The 19,394-nt window shown below is 36.1% G+C and overlaps 1 protein-coding gene across 6 annotated transcripts in view; it reads left to right on the top strand.

Annotated features, from left to right (window-relative positions):
• Asb5 (ankyrin repeat and SOCS box containing 5) overlaps positions 1 to 19,394 on the top strand; it is a 59,496-nt gene extending 40,102 nt beyond the window's left edge. For 4 of the 6 annotated variants that reach the window (XM_042054819.1, XM_042054818.1, XM_038324610.1 and 1 more), the window contains 6 exons: positions 11,483 to 11,562; positions 14,126 to 14,233; positions 15,052 to 15,202; positions 15,363 to 15,497; positions 17,152 to 17,343; positions 18,785 to 19,394. In XM_042054819.1, the coding sequence (XP_041910753.1) occupies positions 11,483 to 11,562; positions 14,126 to 14,233; positions 15,052 to 15,202; positions 15,363 to 15,497; positions 17,152 to 17,343; positions 18,785 to 18,912 (794 nt within the window). In that variant the 3' untranslated portion in view covers positions 18,913 to 19,394. Of the gene's footprint in view, positions 1 to 2,020; positions 2,145 to 8,131; positions 8,208 to 11,482; positions 11,563 to 14,125; positions 14,234 to 15,051; positions 15,203 to 15,362; positions 15,498 to 17,151; positions 17,344 to 18,784 lie in introns of those variants that run through there. The other 2 variants (XM_038324611.1, XM_038324612.1) reach the window with 2 other exon arrangements.

Below are 19,394 nucleotides of genomic sequence, written 5' to 3'. Positions count from 1 at the left end.
GTTGTGATGTAGTTGCACTCACTTGGGCCATACTTCCCTTGATCTGTCGATCTCTCCATTCTGTCCCATTGTCTTTCTCTGTGGTGGTCTCCAATGGCTGCAAAGCGAGACTTCTAAGAGGAGCGAGAACAAATTAATCTTTAGAAAGCACTACAAATTACATTGGTTATTTTACCCTTTCGTTGTACTGGAAATTTGATTGCATCACCCAAGGCTTAGAAAAACTCCTGAGGTGTCCTTAAGTTTTTTATTTGAGTTACTCTTTAAGATGGCATGCCATTTAAAAGATGGGCCAGGGAAATAACATAGTGACTCAGGCCTTGTGGTCATACTACACAACTTAGGTGGAGAGTCAGACACAGACAGTTTAATATAATACATCATATCTATGACTGTTTTAAGGACAAAATTGTTCCAGTACTTGAAGCTTCCTGTATTTTTTTTACATTAACGAAAGCATGAAGCTGAAAAATCTTGAGCTTAAAACTGAAGTTTCTTTAATTTTTTAAACAAAACATACTATTTACTTTTATTGTAAGAATTCATACTCTCTTAGTGAGTATAAACTATGCCACAAGGAGCCAGTGGTTAAGTATCATTGGCTCAAGTCAATACCAAAGACGGAATAGGCCATTCTAGTCTTTATTTCTTCTGGGGAACGAGCCACCTATACCAATTGCCCTAGCTGAGCTGTCTCTGAGCTTAAGTTTTACTGGGAATATCTAGGTCTTTCACTGGCAATTTATGGTGCCTAAAACTCATGTACTAACTTTTGTGTGTGGCATTCTGTCTTAGAGACAGAAGAGCATGATGACATCCACACAGCCAATATTTTAGAAAGTGAGGAAGGGGTAATGATAGTTAGGTGACTTTTCCAGGTCAGAGCTTGAGATAAGAAAGGCATGTTTCAGGGTATCCATTAGTGATTTATTGATGTAAGTAGCAGCACTGTAACGTGGCAGCAGATGTCAACAGGTAAAGCATGGAAAATCATTTTATTAAATGATTCGTTTCCCTCCTCCCTGACTTATTACGAAGGACAGAGCTCCAATTATTTTACTTCCTCTCTGGTCCAATAGCAGCTAGAGCCGTAAAGATGGTACTAAAGAAATGAAGGCAGATAATTGGCTCTGTCACCATTTTTTTTCATCTGGACAGATCTCAGTATGTAAATATCCTGTAATATGATGAGCAGCTCAGTTAATCCATCGAGTCCCATCACAGTTTCCTTGTTCTTCTTCCTCCCCTGTGGACTGTTAACCCTGTTCAACCCTACATGCCAGCCACAAACAAATAAACAACGGGCACATGTTTAGTTTTTTTTTTTCTCTCATCTTTATAACTTCTCCTTCCTTTACCTTTTAGAGTGAAAAATCTCAGCTGTACTTCAATAGCCTATTGACGTCTTTTGGTTTAGAAATGATCTCTGAAAAAAATCACAGTAGTGAGCTGTGCCTATGGGAATAAGAAGTCTGTGATTTTTTTTCAATTCTAAACTTAGATCCTCACAAAATTAAAACACAAGTTAGATACCAACTGATCTGTATGCACATATAATGCTTATTTCTCTGGGGTAAGACCTAAGGAATCTTTGAGCCTGAGCCTTCTGACTATGAAGTTCTGTCCAGCCTTTATCAGTGGGCAGTTTTACATTTGGTTGACATGCATATCATTGAAATAGGCTTCGACATTAAAACAACAGCAAGTGATTTTGAGTAATACTTCACGATTTGCATCACACAAACAGTTAAATATTTCTTGCTGCGGAGAGTCTCCGCTTTAAAAATAGAAAATGCTGCAGGCTTTCTGGCCCTTCCCCCACACTGCATCTACCAGCCCCTTTCCAAGTATTTCTGAATAGAGCTCAGTGCTGAAGCTTTTCTCCAGGCAGTACACAGGAACCTTTGTGAAAGTCAGAAGGGGAGGAAAAAGTAGGTAGAGAGCCAGATGCTAATATTTCTTCTGGGGAAGAGCACTTTTATTCATGACACCTGCTTATTACAAACACACCAACTAAAGTATGTCTGCAGACATTGCTGTGGAAGGGAGCGCCATTAAGCAAATCCTCCCGAAAAGAAAACTAGCAAATGTAGAGGAATGTTCTTCTAAGCGAAAAGCTAGCTGGGGTATTCTGACCAGTCAAGGTTAGTATAGCAGCCATTTGCAGTAAACTACATTGACCTAGTTTGGCAAATACTAACTTTAAACTGTGGGTGCTTTCCAGAATGTAGATTCTGAGGCGGGAACGTATGGTGTGGCAGAGGACTGCCCAGCAGTTTCCTCCTTTAGTGTGTTTGAAAATGCATCTGCCAAGTCTCCCCTGTGATTGGATATTAAAGACAATGGTCAACTTTTAGATGCTATGTTAATCCTCTTTTCATTTTAGCAGTGAACTCTACGTTGGCATGGGAATGGAAACAGGCTATTATGCAGGAAAAGGCTGTTTAGAAACAATATGAATTTTAAATCATGTATTTTAGACCCTAAGCTAGAAGGGTGATTTAAGTAAGAAAATGAGTGCAAGGCCTTTGTTGAAATGTCCTTATAGTTTGTGAATTTTAATGATAGAAAATTGTGTTAAGTATGAAGGAGATTGAACACAGTAGTTCAAAGAGCACTTTTGGGAGGGAACTTTATATTAAAAGCAGAAAATACCTTAGCAAATAACAGAACACCAATATAGTTCATAAAAGATTTAAATGCTGGAAATGTGGAATTGGAAACAAACTATCATCCCATCTTAACAATTATGTTTACTATATAATAGAGTTTGAAGATTGTTATTTATGAATTATTCATTTTCAAACAAAGCATATTTAAGCCAGACATTATACTTTTAAAAGATTGAAACATGCAATTGAATTGTTTCTCTTCACTACAAACACATCTCCTTGAGTTCGAGACCAGCATGGTCTACAAGAGCTAGTTCCAGGACAGGCTCCAAAGCCACAGAGAAACGCTGTCTCGAAAAACCAAAAAAAAAAAAAAAAAAAAATTAAGATTATCAATATGCTTAACAATAAAATAGCTGAACAGCATGAGCATGGTTTGACTGTGAAGAAAACAGGCAGAAAGGCAAAAGAATGAGCTGTCACTTTAAAATATGAAAGCCTAATTCAGTGACCTACAAATTATTTTTCTCTTGTGTGTTTATTACGTGCTGGGAATAGTGACAGCTGTTGGACAGCATCACCAAGCAGTTTCACGCGTCCTTCTAAGCTTTTACGTCTGCAGTGAACGCAGTGCTTTTTGTAGAAATGATGATCTTCCAGACTTTCGTTAAATGGAGAGGAAATTATCCCAGTGGTAGACCTCAAGAAGTGACAATGATAGATGTGTGAGAGATGACCAAAAAAAGTGCCTGAATTCACCTAAATGAGTCTCTGGCATCTTAGTGCTGATAGAGGCTCCACGGGCGGTTGAAATTAAGCTACAAAATTACATTCAGAATCTAATTATGATAAATAACCTTTGACCTACTTTGAATATATTGAAATCATGGTAAATGGGAAATTCACTATATTTTGAGAGGAAAACAAGACTTAGCAAACTTCTACTTGATTAAGCTTCAGGATTTTCCAACACTGTTAATGAGTGTAAATAGGTCCAGTCCTGATGAAGGTCATTGATGGTAAGGATTAAAATTTTAGAAATTTTCTGAGCATAAATGTAGTGATATTCACAAAGGTAAGTGAATCTGCTGATTTCCTAAATCTAGAAGCCATTTGAGGGCTAGCAAAATTATAGATAGATTGAATTGTGATTTACCAATAAGGGAGATTTTTAAGGACTCCAAATTAAGAGTTCTGTTGTGTTGGATTATCTATTTAAATATCTAAGTGGAAAAATTGAATAGTTAGCTGGACATGAATTCTCAAATTGAGAGGAAAGGACTGGTCTGGAGATAAACAATTGGGGTAACCAACATGGGTAATGTTTGTACACAGAAAATTGGTTCAGAGGGTACAAGGTGCATGCCCCTAGTCAAGCTTGCCAACCTGAGTTTGTCTTAAAAATCAGCATAGTAGAAAGAGAAATGCCTCCCACAAGATCTCTGACAGCCACCCTCATGTGCTGGCTTTCATCTGCTTGTGACACACATACATGTACAAATACAGACACACATTAAATAATTAAATGTAACAATAAGTATATTGATAATTAATTCATACATAATAAGGTAAATAGTAATATATATGATTATTGTAAGTCATTATACCAAATAGTAGATGTGTAAAATGCTATAGAACTGTATTTTGTGACATGAAGCAATGACAGTGTAACTAAATGAAACAAACGGAGTCCTGGCATGGTAGTTTACTTCTGTAATCTCAACTTACTGGAGCTGAGACAGGTTGATAGCCATGAGTTTGAGGCCATCCAGAGCTACCTAACGAGTTCCAGTATGATCTGTACTACAGATGGATACACTATCTAAAAACCTTGAAACAGAACCCCTAATAGATTCAAGGCAGAGTGAATCATATGGTTGCATCTCAATTTAAACATTTGTTTATTTTTAAAAAGTTATGAACAGGCTGGGCGGTGGTGGTGCACGCCCTTAATCCCAGCACTCAGGAGGCAAAGGCAGGCAGATCTCTGTAAGTTCGAGGCCACCTTCGTCTACAGATCAAGTTTCAGGATAGTCAGGGTGACACAGAGAAACCCTGTCTTGAATAATAATAATAATAATAATAATAGTAATAATAATAATAGTAATAATAATAGTAATAATAATAGAGTTATTAAAAGTGGATAAGTAGAATTGCCATTTACCAATAGAGAAGTTTTATGAGCTAGAAATTAAGAATTCAATTAAGTTGAAATTCCTGTTTACTCATCTAAAGGAAGAAATTGGATAGCCAGCTGGAAATGAAGTATAAAATTTAGAGAAGACTGAACTGGATAAAACAATTGGGATACACAACCTGTTATATTTAAATAACCATGGGACAGGTAAAGATCTCAAGAGCTAGGGGACAGAAAGACAAAGTCTGACATAGAGGGGAGGCAATGAAAAGAGAACATCTGAGCCAGTAAGAGTTGATTCCTATCAAAGAAATACAGGAATGGTCAATGCATATGAGAACACAGGAATGGTCAATGCATATGAGGTTCTTGGACATCATAGACTTAACTTTAAGACTATGTTACTATGGCCAATTGCTAGGATGGGAATTCTGTTTAAACCAGTGGAGAAGGAAAACAAAAAGTAGCTGCTTTTTAAGGAAATGATGAGTTTGCCTTTAAAAATGTTTTGAGAAGTCAGAATGTTATCTGGATGAATGCTTCAATGTGGGTACTAAGACTTATTGGAGGAATCAAGCCAACTTCTAGCTGTGGAGTTACCCGTATATACCCATGATGACTGTCCCAGTACTGTGACCATTCCTTACCTACTCATCTCATTTATGATGCTAGATGAAAAAGGTTTGATGATACAGAGCTCCATAATCGTAAAAATAAGTCATTCCTTCTTCTGTTCATTATATGTAGCTAATTTGTTTCTTGTAAGAAGCACTCACTGTGAAAACAATTAGGAGCCAGTATTCAAAATTGAAATACCATGAGAAAGCCATTTCTCTCTATATTTGCTTAGACATTTCCTGACATTTACTCATACATAATAAAAAAAGGAACCAAAATGTTGATGAGTGACCAATGGAAACCACAGGAAGCTCCTAGTTTGCCTGATGTTAATCTCTTAATAATGTATTTATTTGTTTATAAGCTCATTAACACCAAAAAATTTTGTTGTCAAAGTATAACATTAAATAATTTCTTAACATGTATCTTAAATGCATGATGGGTGAGAGTTTTTCATGCATGTATGTATGTGTAACATGTGCTTGTCTGGTGCCTGTGGAGATCAGAAGAGGGGGTTTTATATTCTGGAGCTACAGTTATGGAAGCCTGTCAACCATCATATGGGTTGGAACCAAACCGGGTCTTCTGCAAGAACCAATGCGCTTAGCCATAGCACTGTCTTACCAGCCCTGAAATAGACTCACGGTTTCTATATGCACTTTTGGCTTTGATATTTTCTGTCATACTAATAATTTTAGTTTGTTTGTATTTTGACTTCTTTTGCTTTTGGCGGCTTTTTTCTTTGTTTTTTCTTTCCTTTTGTCTATAGAGGGGGAATGGAGAAAACATGGAATTAGGTGGGTAGGTAGGTGGGAAGCATCTGGGAAGAGTTTTGAGAGTGGGAAGGGGAATGACTAAGATCAAAATATATTGTGTGAAAAATTTTTAATAAGAAGAGAAGATCAAAGTATAACATTACTGTTTGGTTTTCAAATGAAATTCACTATTTCATTTCATTGGTTTGGCATGATATTATAATCAAGAATCATAGAAATGATCAGTAATGTCTTTCAATTCCAATGCTGATCAGACAGCTAGGAAGAAACCAGTAGGATCTATGATGATTTGTAGTTATGGTCTAAAAATAAACTGATCTGAAGTTGGTTGAGTATAATTATGTAAATTTCTTTGAAACTCAACAGCTGAATCTTAACTGTTTTCTGTGAAAATTTTATTGCTTATATGGTCAAATATTTTTTCCTCTGTGAAAGATTTCAGAAACTGGGAAAACACTTTAACATTTCTTTTAAAAAATGATATGCACCTAAAAGTTCTTGAGGAAAAAACATAAAAATATTCAATTTATGGAAGTTTTATTCAAACAATCATAGCATTAGGCTAAGTTCTTCATACTGACTTCAATCCCATAAGGAGGTGGAATTACCTTCCTTTTTGACGTTAAGAAAACGTTGTTTTCAGGTGCTGACTTCCAAAGTGTATATATATATATATATATATATATATATATGTTGTTATATAAGTTGTTATGTATGTAGGCTTGATTTTGAAATCAAGAATTTCTCCTGGCAGCACCATTGATCTATAGGGGCAAATTGATATGATTAGATTATCTGCCTCAAACTAAAGCCTTCTTTTAGAAAAAAATATTCAAATTCATTTCTCTTGATTTGGGACGCACTTAGAAGAAACCGGTCAGTGAAGACACTGCAAACTTTCTTCAATTCCTTAAGATACACGACGATATGCATTTTGTTTGTCATATTTGCTTAGTTTTTCTATTTCTGTCCAACCCCATAAGCAGAGGCTGTCTTACAAGATAATGAATGGCTCATAGCGAACAATAAAAACTAATTAGAATAAGTTGCATCTCCATGTAATTCAGTATATTCTTCTATAACCACGGAGAGTCCAGCAATGGCTGTGCTAATATTATAAGAAAAAACTTGTAGTGGTGATAGGAATAGAAAGATAAGGTCAGTTTCTGTTCTTGAAGACACTAGTTTTGATGGCACATTATTTCCATTTTACTAAACATATCCTCAAGAATTTCTGTTAATCTGGTTGTTTGTATATACAACATAGCTCATTACATGCCTGGTGACTTATTTGTAAACTTGTGAGAGAGGGACCAAAACATCTTGGGCCTGGAGCTTACATGTTTGGGGATGTCTTTAAGTTCTCAAGTTACAGAGCTTTTACAAAGGATTCTTGTCAGTTATGGTCCTAAACTTAAGTTGCCTTGGAATCATAGTGAATCTGCATCAGTTGCAAAGAAGACAGTTGATTATAACTAAGGGAGCCATAAAATGCCTCAACATTTCCCATAAAAATGAAAAGGTTACATGAAAAATGTCACTGTTTTTTTCTCATTATAATTTCTTGTCTGAGGTAAATGTGGTGCAATTGATATTTGGGAGAATATTTTTAAAAAAAGCCAGAGTACCCAAACTTCCAAGTCCTCCACATCATTGCTAAGTCAGCTCTTCAGTGAGTCCAGTTGTCACGATATTGATGGGGCTAAGAATTGGAACAGGCGAAGACTATCTAAATAACAACATGATGTCACCGTAGCCAGGGACAGAAGTAAACGTAAAATGCTTTTGCTTCACAACAGCATTCCATGGTCGTAAGGATAAAAATAATTTAGGGTTACTATTTCTCAAAGAGGGTAATCAACTAGAAAAATAAAATTTTGAAGATAATTCGGATGTGCTGAACAACAAGTCATCATATTACAAGGAACTTTCAGCTCCTTAAAATGGCTGAGCACAGCTAGGAAAAGACAAGGGATTTTTTTTTCTCATGCTGCTAAAAAAAGATGAGTCGAATTTACCTCGGCAGCGGCTGGCTTGAAGTGCCATGGGGAGATGGTGACTTAGGTATGGTATGGATCTTTATGAAACTGTGTATATATAGAGATACAGATATAGATATAGATATGAAATCACGAATCTTTTTGCTCTTGCAATGTGATATTTAAGAGCAGGCTCTTATCCTGTAATAATAAACCAGATGTCTGGGAACTAGTGCTATTTCTAAATATAGACAGTCACCCCTGCATAGCTCCATACGCCGTAGCAGTATGAATTTGATCAGCATGGTGAAAGTTACATTTTGTAAAAAAAAAAAATAAATCCCATACTGATAATTTATCTGGATGGGTAAGGCTGAACATTTTTCAAAGGATTTTCCCCTTTATCCTAGATACACAAAGTGTAAAAATTTGAAATACTACAAAATGGTTATATATTAAGATATTTTTTATCTCGTTTGATATTGAAAAAAATAATATAAAGCATGTCCATATGGAAACATATGTCCATAATGTTAAATATAAGTATGATATTTAACATTAAATATATTTGAATAGATATTTGTAGTTGCTAAATTTCTGATACTAACAGAAAAAAATCAGATATGGGTGAAGATATTTTGAAATAGAACTTAGAATATCATCTAATATTCTTTGATTCTCATGTTCCAAGATGAATAACAGAAATTCTCCTAAGAAATTAGAGGAAGCAAGTAACATGAGGTTGATTGGCAGCTAGTCAAGTACAATTTAAAACAAATAGTTTTTGTATAAGGTGATATGTATATTTATAGATAATTTCTTTAATAGATTAATTAATTGATGAATTCATGAAGAAAAAGTGTAATGTAGTTACTTATTGTGGTCAAGCTGGAACCATTTGTTGTGAACATCAGCACATTCAATAAGATGAACCCATCGTTAGAATGCAGAAGAGAGCTTGCTGGAAGGACTGTGGAGGATCCCTCTGCTGTAAACCTTGTTAGCTTTGTTGATTCTTAAAGGCCTTCACAATGCTTGGAAGGTCTGGGCCTAAAATAAACTTCAAAGATCATTTTTCTAGGCCTTTGCCAATCTTATCATTCAGTTTTCTTACGTAGAAACAGTTATAAAATGTGTAGTCATAATGAAGTAGAATCACATTATTTAGTATCTGTTGTTAGAATAAATAAAAATGCTGAACTTTATTACATCATTAGATAGGAACTAAAAAGCTGACATTGTAAATATCATGATTGAATTCAAACATATATCTAAGCATTGTTTATTTGAGACTCACTGATTCCCTACCTCTCTGTTGATGAAACTGAATGTAGTGGCAATCTATTTTGAAAGGTAACGTAATTTTCATATTTTCTTGCTTGAATATTCACAGTAAGAACTGATCTACATTTGAAGTGCCTAGGCACTTCATTTCGCGTTAAATTTTCAGCGACAGAATAAACCGATGTGGATGATTTCACCCTGGAGTCTTGGTCACAGCCCACATTATGGAAGCCAGATGACAGTTAGGGGGAGTTGGTTGTCCCCTTCAACCATTTGGGTTCCAGGGATCCAACTCAAGCTGAACAAGAACTCTTACCTTGATGAGCACCTCACCAGCCATTTCTCTCTTTTTTTGTGAAAGATGTATGTGCCTGGGTGTGCATTCGTTTGCATGCATATGGGGTGCTCACACAGATAAAGTGATTAGACAGCAGGTAAAGAGCTTAGACTAGTGTTACTCACATAGTGCACTCTTTAATATTAACTATGACCACTATGATTTGCAGGTAAACATGAAAGAAAAAAGGCACTCTTGCCCCCTCTACCTTAGTATTTCCATTTTCAATAAAATACTTTTATGCTATTAGATGTAAAGATTCTGCTGCATGGCCACTGCCCTCAACACTCTGCTTCAGGCTCGTGTGCTTACTTGTTTTTCCTTGTCACATGTATCTACACTGTATTCAGTGAAATTATTTAGGTATCATTTACAAGGTCCTGGTCAGTTTGTGGAAAGATTATGATACTGATACATAGGTAGAATCAAGAGGGCTTTTGAATTCTCTAAACGGTGGAAATAATGAAGTCATTTCTAAAATACAGCATTCTTCTGTACTTACATCACTAATAATTTCATATACATAAAGTTGAGACAGGAATTTCATAAAATGTGCATTGTTGACTAATGTCCAACTGACTCTATCAATTTATGAAGTAAAATTAATCAGTGGCCTTCAAATGTGTGTGTTTATTCTATCCCATGGATTTAACAAGGGAAAAGAATTAGATGGAAGATAGATATTAGTATTCATAATTATACTATTTTATGAATATTTTAGTCAGATTAGTATTCATAATTATACTATTTTATGAATATTTTTAGTCAGTTTTGGTTTCGTTTCTTAAATTTTATTTAAATAAATGTTTTCTGGCATAGATATCTTCCTTATTTAATCACTTAAATCCTATATTATTATCTTTAATATCCAGTAAATTAAACCAATAGAGACAGGACTGGGGCTGTTTTAACTGCAGGAATCATGGTGAACCAGTCCAGCATACTTTCTAACTGCTTAACTGACCACAAGGAGGGAAGGAGAGAGAGAGAGGGAGGGGAGCAGTTGATGTGTCTCTTGAAGAGAGGGAGAGGAGAGTTCATGCACTAAGACCTCTTTTCCTAATGGGTGGGGTATAAGAGACACCTGAGAAGAGGAAATTGAGGAGCACGACATCTAGGTTGGAAGATAAGTGCCCTGGTTTACCCACACCTAATATACAAAGAATGTGTGCTCTACCAATGGGCCTTTGACAATATTAGCACCATTTCCAAAATAGTTGACTCTGTGTCCCCTTTGATAACACCTTTCTGGGACCTATCTAGGCTATGCCATGATCCAGACTTGGGGCTCACCTACATGATCTTCTTAGCAACAAGTTGAAACTCATACACATCAGGACCAGGAGAATCTGAAGCATGGGGTTAGGAGAGATAATGCAGCAGGCTCACAATGTTAAGCCATAGGTTTGGCTGTTAGTGCTACTAAAAATGAAATAGGAACATCATTTCTACTTATATATGAAAAAGCGTGTAATCCAAACTTTGGTCCTTTTATGTGTCCCATCCATTTGGTTAATTTCTCAGTAGATACTCTAAGTCTGATATAAATCAATTCTAGAGTAAATACAGCCTTCTGGATTTACAAACTCACTAGCAGGATACTTCAGCAAAGCATCAAGTTTTCTAAAATATGGGATCAGTAACTGGATCACTTTGTTAAATGCTGGATGTGAATAACCTACCTTGAACCTAATAGAGTTTATGTTGACCTACAGGATCTTGTCATTCTTTTTTGACAGGCTCCTGGGCAGATCGATCACCACTGCATGAAGCTGCAAGTCAAGGTCGACTTCTTGCTCTGAGGACACTATTATCACAAGTAAACTATTACATTATACTTCAAAATAAGCCCCCTTCCCATGAGCACAGAACACTGTCAAAGCAAATCCATTTGAAATAAACTTTCTTAAATGTTACTACTGCTCCTTCTTTATAACTTGTATCAGATAAGACATTAGTTTCTGTTTTACATTTGAAATTCTTTCCTGAGTATTTTGTTATAGTGCTATGTCTTCCTATTTCAAATTTCTCTTGTAGTATAATTGAACACTAACATGGATTTTAGAAATTAGTTATTGCATTTATGTGTTATTTAGTAAGCATTCTAAATATGTGTATTTTTATGTAGTATGTACAGCTAAATATAGACTTAGTTCAGTCACATGTCTCCAAATGGGTGGCCAGACCAGATGTTTAAGCAGCATATTTTACATTGTGGTAATTTATGAAATATCATGGTGAACTGCCTGTGAAGTCAGTAGAATGCTATTCCTATACTTCATCAGAGGGAGCAGAGCGAGAAAGAAAAGCCTAGATTCCTCCTGCAAACAGAAAGTGGCTTAGCTTGAATCAGTGCATTACATATTATCAGCTTCCAGTCTGACTGTAATGTATACTCAGGGCATTAGTGATTCCCAGTGTCATGGAGAAAGGAATTTCTCAGATGGTTATGAGAAAGGAAGGTTTCTAACAACATAGTTGGAACAACACCGGACACTTGATGCAGCCACAGCCTACCCAAGTTTCAGTTTCTCACCTGTAACATGAAGATGTGTCCAAGGTGTTCCCTTGGAGTGTCCAGTCCTGTGACAGCCATGTGACTGTTTTACTCATCACTTCATGGTGGAGGGAGGACCTGTGTAAAAAGGTCAGTGGTTTCAAAGGCTAATCCCCTGGAGAGGGTCACATAATGCGTTCCGAGGAAGGCAGTCCCAGTGTTTCCCAATGTGTCTCCTCCCCACAGATGATGCCAACCCTGAGGAGGGAGAGGCTCCCGCAGCACCCTCTCACTTGCCTCTATCATTGGCTCACACTAGGATGCGGCCACATCTCCTCAAACCAGATCGGTTACCAGGAACTTGAAATCTTGAAAATGATAAGGACAAGATACACTGAGGTTGTCTATGCCTGTGCCTCCATGTGTTTCCCTGTGACAGTTTATGACACTCTATGCTTAAATCTTGCCTTGAAACTTCATATAAAGTTCTTAGTAAAATTAACAATAATAAACCATGAATTATTAATGATCTCCAGAGGCAAAGAGTCTTACATCCTAATAATTTTATATGATTTATTCTGATATTATAAGCTTAATTAGAGCACAATGCTTAGTAAGCTAGAGAATTAAATGAAATCTCATATTTTCCACTCACTGGGAACAGTAATAATTGCCATAAAAGTATTATCCCATTTAACTCTCATAACCGCCCTAAATTTAGAACTCAAAATATTTGTTCCAATTATCTTGATTATTGTGAGTCATGCTTGAAACGCAAATCTAATTTTCAGGACAAAGTTCTCAGCCTTACTGTATAACTCAATCATATCTATTAAATGAATAGCCATTTCATGACACATTCATAAATATTTACAAACATTAATTTTCCAGTCTGGATTGCCATTTTATGATTTTATGATTTTATAAAAAGTCTTTAATTCTATAAAATAAAAAATAGAGAACCAGTATCCCACCAAAGATCTTAAGAAAATGAACCTTAAAGAAAATGTGCCAGAATCTATTAACAAAATACTTAGAATTATTAGGTGATGCTGTTATAATAATGGCAGTGTTTTTAAATCTCAATTGTGTCATGAATGGGACACATTATAATGATTACGTGTTTACAGGCACAGTGTAGTAAAATGTGTATATAATGTATAATGACCAAACCAATGTAGATAACTTTTCCATGTCACACATTTAACTAACACTTAATAATTGTGCGTATTTATTGAGTATAGTATGACATTCCAGCACATGTATTCACTGTTGCTGGGCAAAACAGAATAATTGATTTATAATAGTTACTCTTCTCATTACTGAGACCAACTGTCCTACAAGAAGTCACTGTGGGGGAGGTTTGTATGGACTCACGCTGTCACGCAGGGGAGGCTGGTTGACTGGGGCTCAGGCAAGAGCGAGGCGACAGATGGCCACACAGTTGGTTATATTTCCACAAGGAAGAAGCAGAGCAGGCTGACAAGAAAGAACAGGAATATAACCATAAACTCATCCTGAATCAAAGTGGTCTACTTCAGTCAGTTAGACTTTTCCTCTTAAAAGCTCCAGGACAGAACCATAAGTAAAAATGAGTTACAGGGTATTAAGTAGGCAGTTGACGCAGAAAAATATCACAAAAAAGCTTTAAAATGTTGACGCGAAGACAGAATGATGACTAACTGAAGTTAAAGCGCTCCAGAACATGGCCAGATGTCGTTATAGCAACTTAACATGCATAGTGTGCATAACTGGAAGAGGGGGCTAAAGAGTTTCAACAGCCGACTCATCTGCTACACTGGTTAGATCTTTCGTCTTTAAACAATCTCCGTGTCATTTACAAGGATGGCGGAATGACATTGTATACCTTCTTGTCTCACTGTAGGGTTATAATGTAAATGCAGTAACCATAGACCATGTCACCCCCCTCCACGAGGCCTGCCTGGGAGATCATGTGGCATGTGCAAGGACTCTTCTGGAAGCTGGAGCTAATGTAAGTACTAACATGAAGTTAAGAACTTCACATCTACTGACCAAGAGAACAAAAGTTCTCATTTTATTCTCCTTTCCTTCTTTCTTATCAGTAAGTATTGAAGACTTAACAATACAAACAATGCCCTAGGACTGCCTCAGCCTTCTCAAGAAACCTGCGAGAAATCCCAGTCATCGTGTAGAGTAATGCATTGATGATCTTTAGATTTTCTGTTTTTGTGAATCAAAATAACAACAGATAACCATCCATATCTTTTATCTTTGCTTATTTTCTGAACAACTTCCAAAAAATAAATTCTCAGAAATAATAGCTTTGGTGCTTAGTTGTATTTCTGGATCTTTGGAGGCAGGGTAATGAGGAGTTATAAAGTAAGTTGGAGGAAACTAGAGATCCTCTCAAAATACATACATACATAAGTATATACATACATACACACATACATACAAATCTCAGAATCAATATACCACATTGAAATATCCACTAAGTAAAGTAGCCTTGTCATTTCCTTCGCTATTACTTGCTTCTTCCTTTTTTGACTTATTGATTTTGCATGAGTTCTATATTTGAATATTGACTTTTCAATGAACAATAGCAGGTTGTCCATTCCTGTGACTATTCTCGCACCTCATGTTTCTACTTATCTCCTGAAGGTGTAAAGCTTGTCTCATTGATATGTATGAAGTAAATACACATTGTCATATTTACAGTGCACACTTCCCAATTAGCAAGTCATGTAGCCTTGAGCAATGTATCAACAGGTTCCTTAGTCCTGGATGATTTGTGAATCATCTCATTCTCCGATTTCGTGTTCTGTTTAGGCAAATGCAATCACGATAGACGGTGTGACTCCCTTGTTCAACGCATGCTCACAAGGCAGTGCAAGCTGTGCAGAACTTCTTTTGGAATATGGTGCCAAAGCCCAACTGGAGTCCTGTTTTCCGTCCCCAACACACGAGGCTGCGAGTAAAGGTTAGTTATGGGGTTAAGTTGAAAAAGGAAACGATCCCCAGATATGCATGCTCCTGTGTGTCTTTCAATGAATTATACGTCTGTGGAAAACACGAGCCGAGGTACAAGTTCAAGAGAGAACATTAACCAAAAGTAAAGCTATCTTTTCTTGTGTTGGCAGGGCACCATGAATGTCTTGACATTCTGATAGCCTGGGGCATTGATGTTGACCAAGACATTCCTCACCTGGGAACTCCTCTTTATGTAGCGTGTATGTCACAGCAGTTCCACTGCGTCTGGAAGCTTCTTTATGCTGGTACTTTCCCATTCTCTCCATGCTTGCAGATAATTATTTGTTCATCTAACTAGGCTTCTTTTAAAAGTCTTATCTCATTGTGAAAATGTTCTTATTATAAACATCACCACTTCTGCATATATAATAATTAAAGAAACACATTTGATGAGAATACTTCAAGGCTCATAGATGAGTATACACTCTCTCTGTGCTGCATCTGAGTCATCAATACACCATTTGTTACGTAATTGAGCCTTTCCTTGTAATTAGTCATAAAAATAAGATTCTCCAGACTGACTTTGATGTTGCTAAGTATGTAAAGAAATCCCACAAAATCTTAGGAACTCTGAGTACTTGGATAACCTTATTGCCTACCATATAAAAACATGAATTGATAAATTATTTCCTAGAAAATTGATCATAAATTTGGTGTAACCAATACAATATTTGCTTTATCACCCATCTTCAGTTTTGGAGATTTTTTTCACCAAACACTTTAGTATATGTTAAAGAACATTGGAAATTATTGTTAGCAATTGTTGACTGGTTGCTATTTTCAGGCTCCTTTCCTTTCATAAAGTTTATATCCCAGTGAAGTTTGTGATTTTTTTTATGGAAATTGGGCCAACAGACATTTCTTGACTAGATACTTTATATTTGTTTAAAAATAATGAAAGCAATTATATCTCCTGAAAGCACAAGAGAGCTATGAAGAAACTTATAGAAAGCACTATGACTTTTGTTACTAGCTATTTCTTGGTTTCTAACCATTTATATACTGGACAATAGTATTACTAAACTTTTATAGCATTAGATATTACCTACTTATATCACCTGCAGTCACTGAATGACCCTTGTGTGCCAGGGCTAAGATGAATAACCAAGCAGTAGAAAGTTTGTATATAGGCTTATGTTTTTCAATGAGAACATGTTCAAAAGTTTGGGGTTTTGTGCAGATATCACTGAAGTGTTTTTCCACTACAGAGGCTTTTAGTCTTTATGTGTTTACTGACTGAAATTACGCAAGTGAAAATCGGCAGGCTAATTTATATACATTTCACCTAAATGATTCACATATTGATATTCATGAGTTCTCAAAGAAGCCAACAAGTTTTCTTGCCTTAAATGAAAATAATGAAATCAATATTATTCCAAATAACTTGATAAAAGCATGTATGCGAACCGAACAAAGCCTTTAGGCTGGTGAGATGGCTCAGTGCTCAAGGATACTTGCCTTGCAAGCCTGATGATCTGAATTCAATCCCTGGAGACCATGAGAAGATGGAAGGAGAGAACTGACTCCTTGAAGCTGTCCTATGTCCAAAACATGCACCCTATGGATGACATCCAGACACACAGCTCAAGTGTGCACGCATGCACACACACATACAGTTATAATAAATCAGAACCTTTTCAAAATTAAAAGACTCTGTCTCCTGACACATTTCTAGATGTCAGGAAAAAAATACCCAGAAAAGTATTTGAAAATAATGTAACTAATGTGTATACCTCCATATCCAGAGGTAGTAAGGTTAAGATTTTATATAACAGTTCATCACCAATAAATACTCTTTATGTACCCTTCCCCCAGTTGTCTGCCACTCTTTTACCTGCAAAGGTAACTACTCATGTAATAAGTGCTTTTTAGAAATCGTTCCTGTCTACTTCCATACAGGTGCTGATGTCCACAAAGGCAAGTATTGGGACACGCCACTCCATGCTGCTGCTCAGCAGCCCAGTACAGAAATTGTGAACTTACTGCTAGAATTTGGAGCAGACATCAATGCCAAGAACACAGAACTTCTGCGGCCGGTTGATATGGCTACATCTAACAGTGCTGTAGAGAGACTACTTCTTCAACATGAAGGTAGGAAGAACATGTGGGAGTGTTTATAAATGCATACATATACTTGCCCCCAAAGAAATGAAAGCGAAAGTGCCTTGTTACCATATGAAGTAGCAATGACATAAAAACTTAAGTGTTTGTTGTGAGAACCAAAGAATTCACCTTGGGCTCTATGTAAGGAAAATATGACGATTTTAAGATTTTCATTGAATCTAAACTTTTATTTTCCCTTAGGAAAAATATATTGAACTTGTTTCAACAATAAATAATATGCCATTTTCTGATGCAATCTCTTTTTACATGCACTATTTTTAAAAATATTTGAGCACATGGCATGGTGGCATTCACCTTTACTCCCAGCACTCGGGAGGCAGATACAGGCAGATCTCTGTTCATGTTCAAACAATAACAACAAACCTGCGAACTGGGTACTTGAGCCTTAGATCTAGCACAAAACACACCAGCACATACTAGGCCAGTTCTCTACCAATGAGTCACATTTGCAAGCAGCTAAATCCCCCACATCCCCTCTGGCTCCCCTGTAACTTTGGGGGGATTTGTTGTTGTTTTTGGCAGGTTTCCTGTACCTTATGCTAGCCTTGAACTCACTAGATAGCTAAGGATTATCTTGAAAATTAATTCCCTGACTGTGCCTCTCAAGTGCTAGGATTATAGACATGTGCCACCAAGCCTAGTTCATGTGCTGCTGTGCAGCAAACTGGAACGCCATGTGTTCTAGGCAAGCAGTCTGCAACTGAGCTCTATCTCCAACCCATTCATGGCCCATTTTATAAGGCATGGTGCATGTTCTCTAGTGTGTTGTAGATCCATACTAAGGAAAGAGGATTTTTTTTCCTTTAAGACTTTTATCAAGCAACTTTTATAAAGGTTAGTTCAGAATGTAATTTTAATTTAAAAATTTGCCTTTGTGATATATATCTTAGTTCTTGAGTTAGATCTCCTTTAAAGATAAGTATTTGTTCTGAAAATTCTGTGAAGCAAGAATTTTAATAATCTACAAGATAATTGTGTATGTTATTATGTATTTGTATTTTGTATGTTTGAGTGTTTTGCCAGCTTGCATGTACGTGCACTGCATGCCTGGTGCCTGCAAAAGCCAGAAGAGGGTACCAGATCCCCTGGAGTGGGAGTTGAGAATTTTTGTCAGCCATTGCATACTGTGGGTGCTGGGAAATGAACTCAAGTCCTCTGTAGGAGTAGCAAGTGCTCTTAACTGCTGAGCCACCTCTCCATCAATTTGAAGATTGTAATGATTTTAAAGAACATGTATGGTACATTCAGTCATGAGACGTATCTCTAGATCTCACAAATATTGGCAATATAAATAATGAAAAACGTTTGTCATTAGCCAAATTAATTTACTGTTTTATGCTTTTATTTAATATAGCTTATCACATATAAAAATTCATTTTTTAATAAATATGTCAATGTCTTCTTGTAGCTACTCCAAGTTCTCTTTGTCAACTCTGTCGACTCTGTATCCGCAACTACATAGGAAGACAAAGGTTGCATCTTATCTCCCAGCTCCAGTTACCAACGTTGCTGCAGAATTTCATACAGTATCGATAACACAGTAAATAGTTTTACATTCTTTGCAAATCAAAACTTTATATTTCATTTTCTTTTTAAAATATAGATTAATATGGGTGAAGGCAAGTATAGTTCACCTAGGGAAGCAGTGAAATCTCAACAGAGTTTCATTGAAGAATACTCACTAGTACTGTTTATGAATTTTTATGGTCTTTTGAACTATAATATGTTTAAAATATCTATACTATCTTAGCAATCTTAGTATACCTTCTTGACTTAGGGGAATATAAGAATTTATTCATTTTATGTTTTTTATTATAGAGCAGAAAAATGCATACTTTTACTAAATTTTTAATTCAATTATAAATTTCATATTGTGTTAAATTTTGAAGAATCTGTATTCTTCAAATAATGGGTTAACTGTAATTTCAGCTACTGCCATTGGTTATCTCTGTATTTTTAAAACTGACAAAAATTTTAGAGCAACTAATATGCTTTTTGAAATAAAGATGAAATATACA

The sequence above is a fragment of the Arvicola amphibius genome, chromosome 4, assembly GCF_903992535.2.
Source record: "Arvicola amphibius chromosome 4, mArvAmp1.2, whole genome shotgun sequence".
In the NCBI taxonomy this organism is placed as follows: Eukaryota; Metazoa; Chordata; class Mammalia; order Rodentia; family Cricetidae; genus Arvicola; species Arvicola amphibius.
Note: the sequence above shows the minus strand (reverse complement) of the source record. Positions and strands in the feature narration are given on the sequence as shown.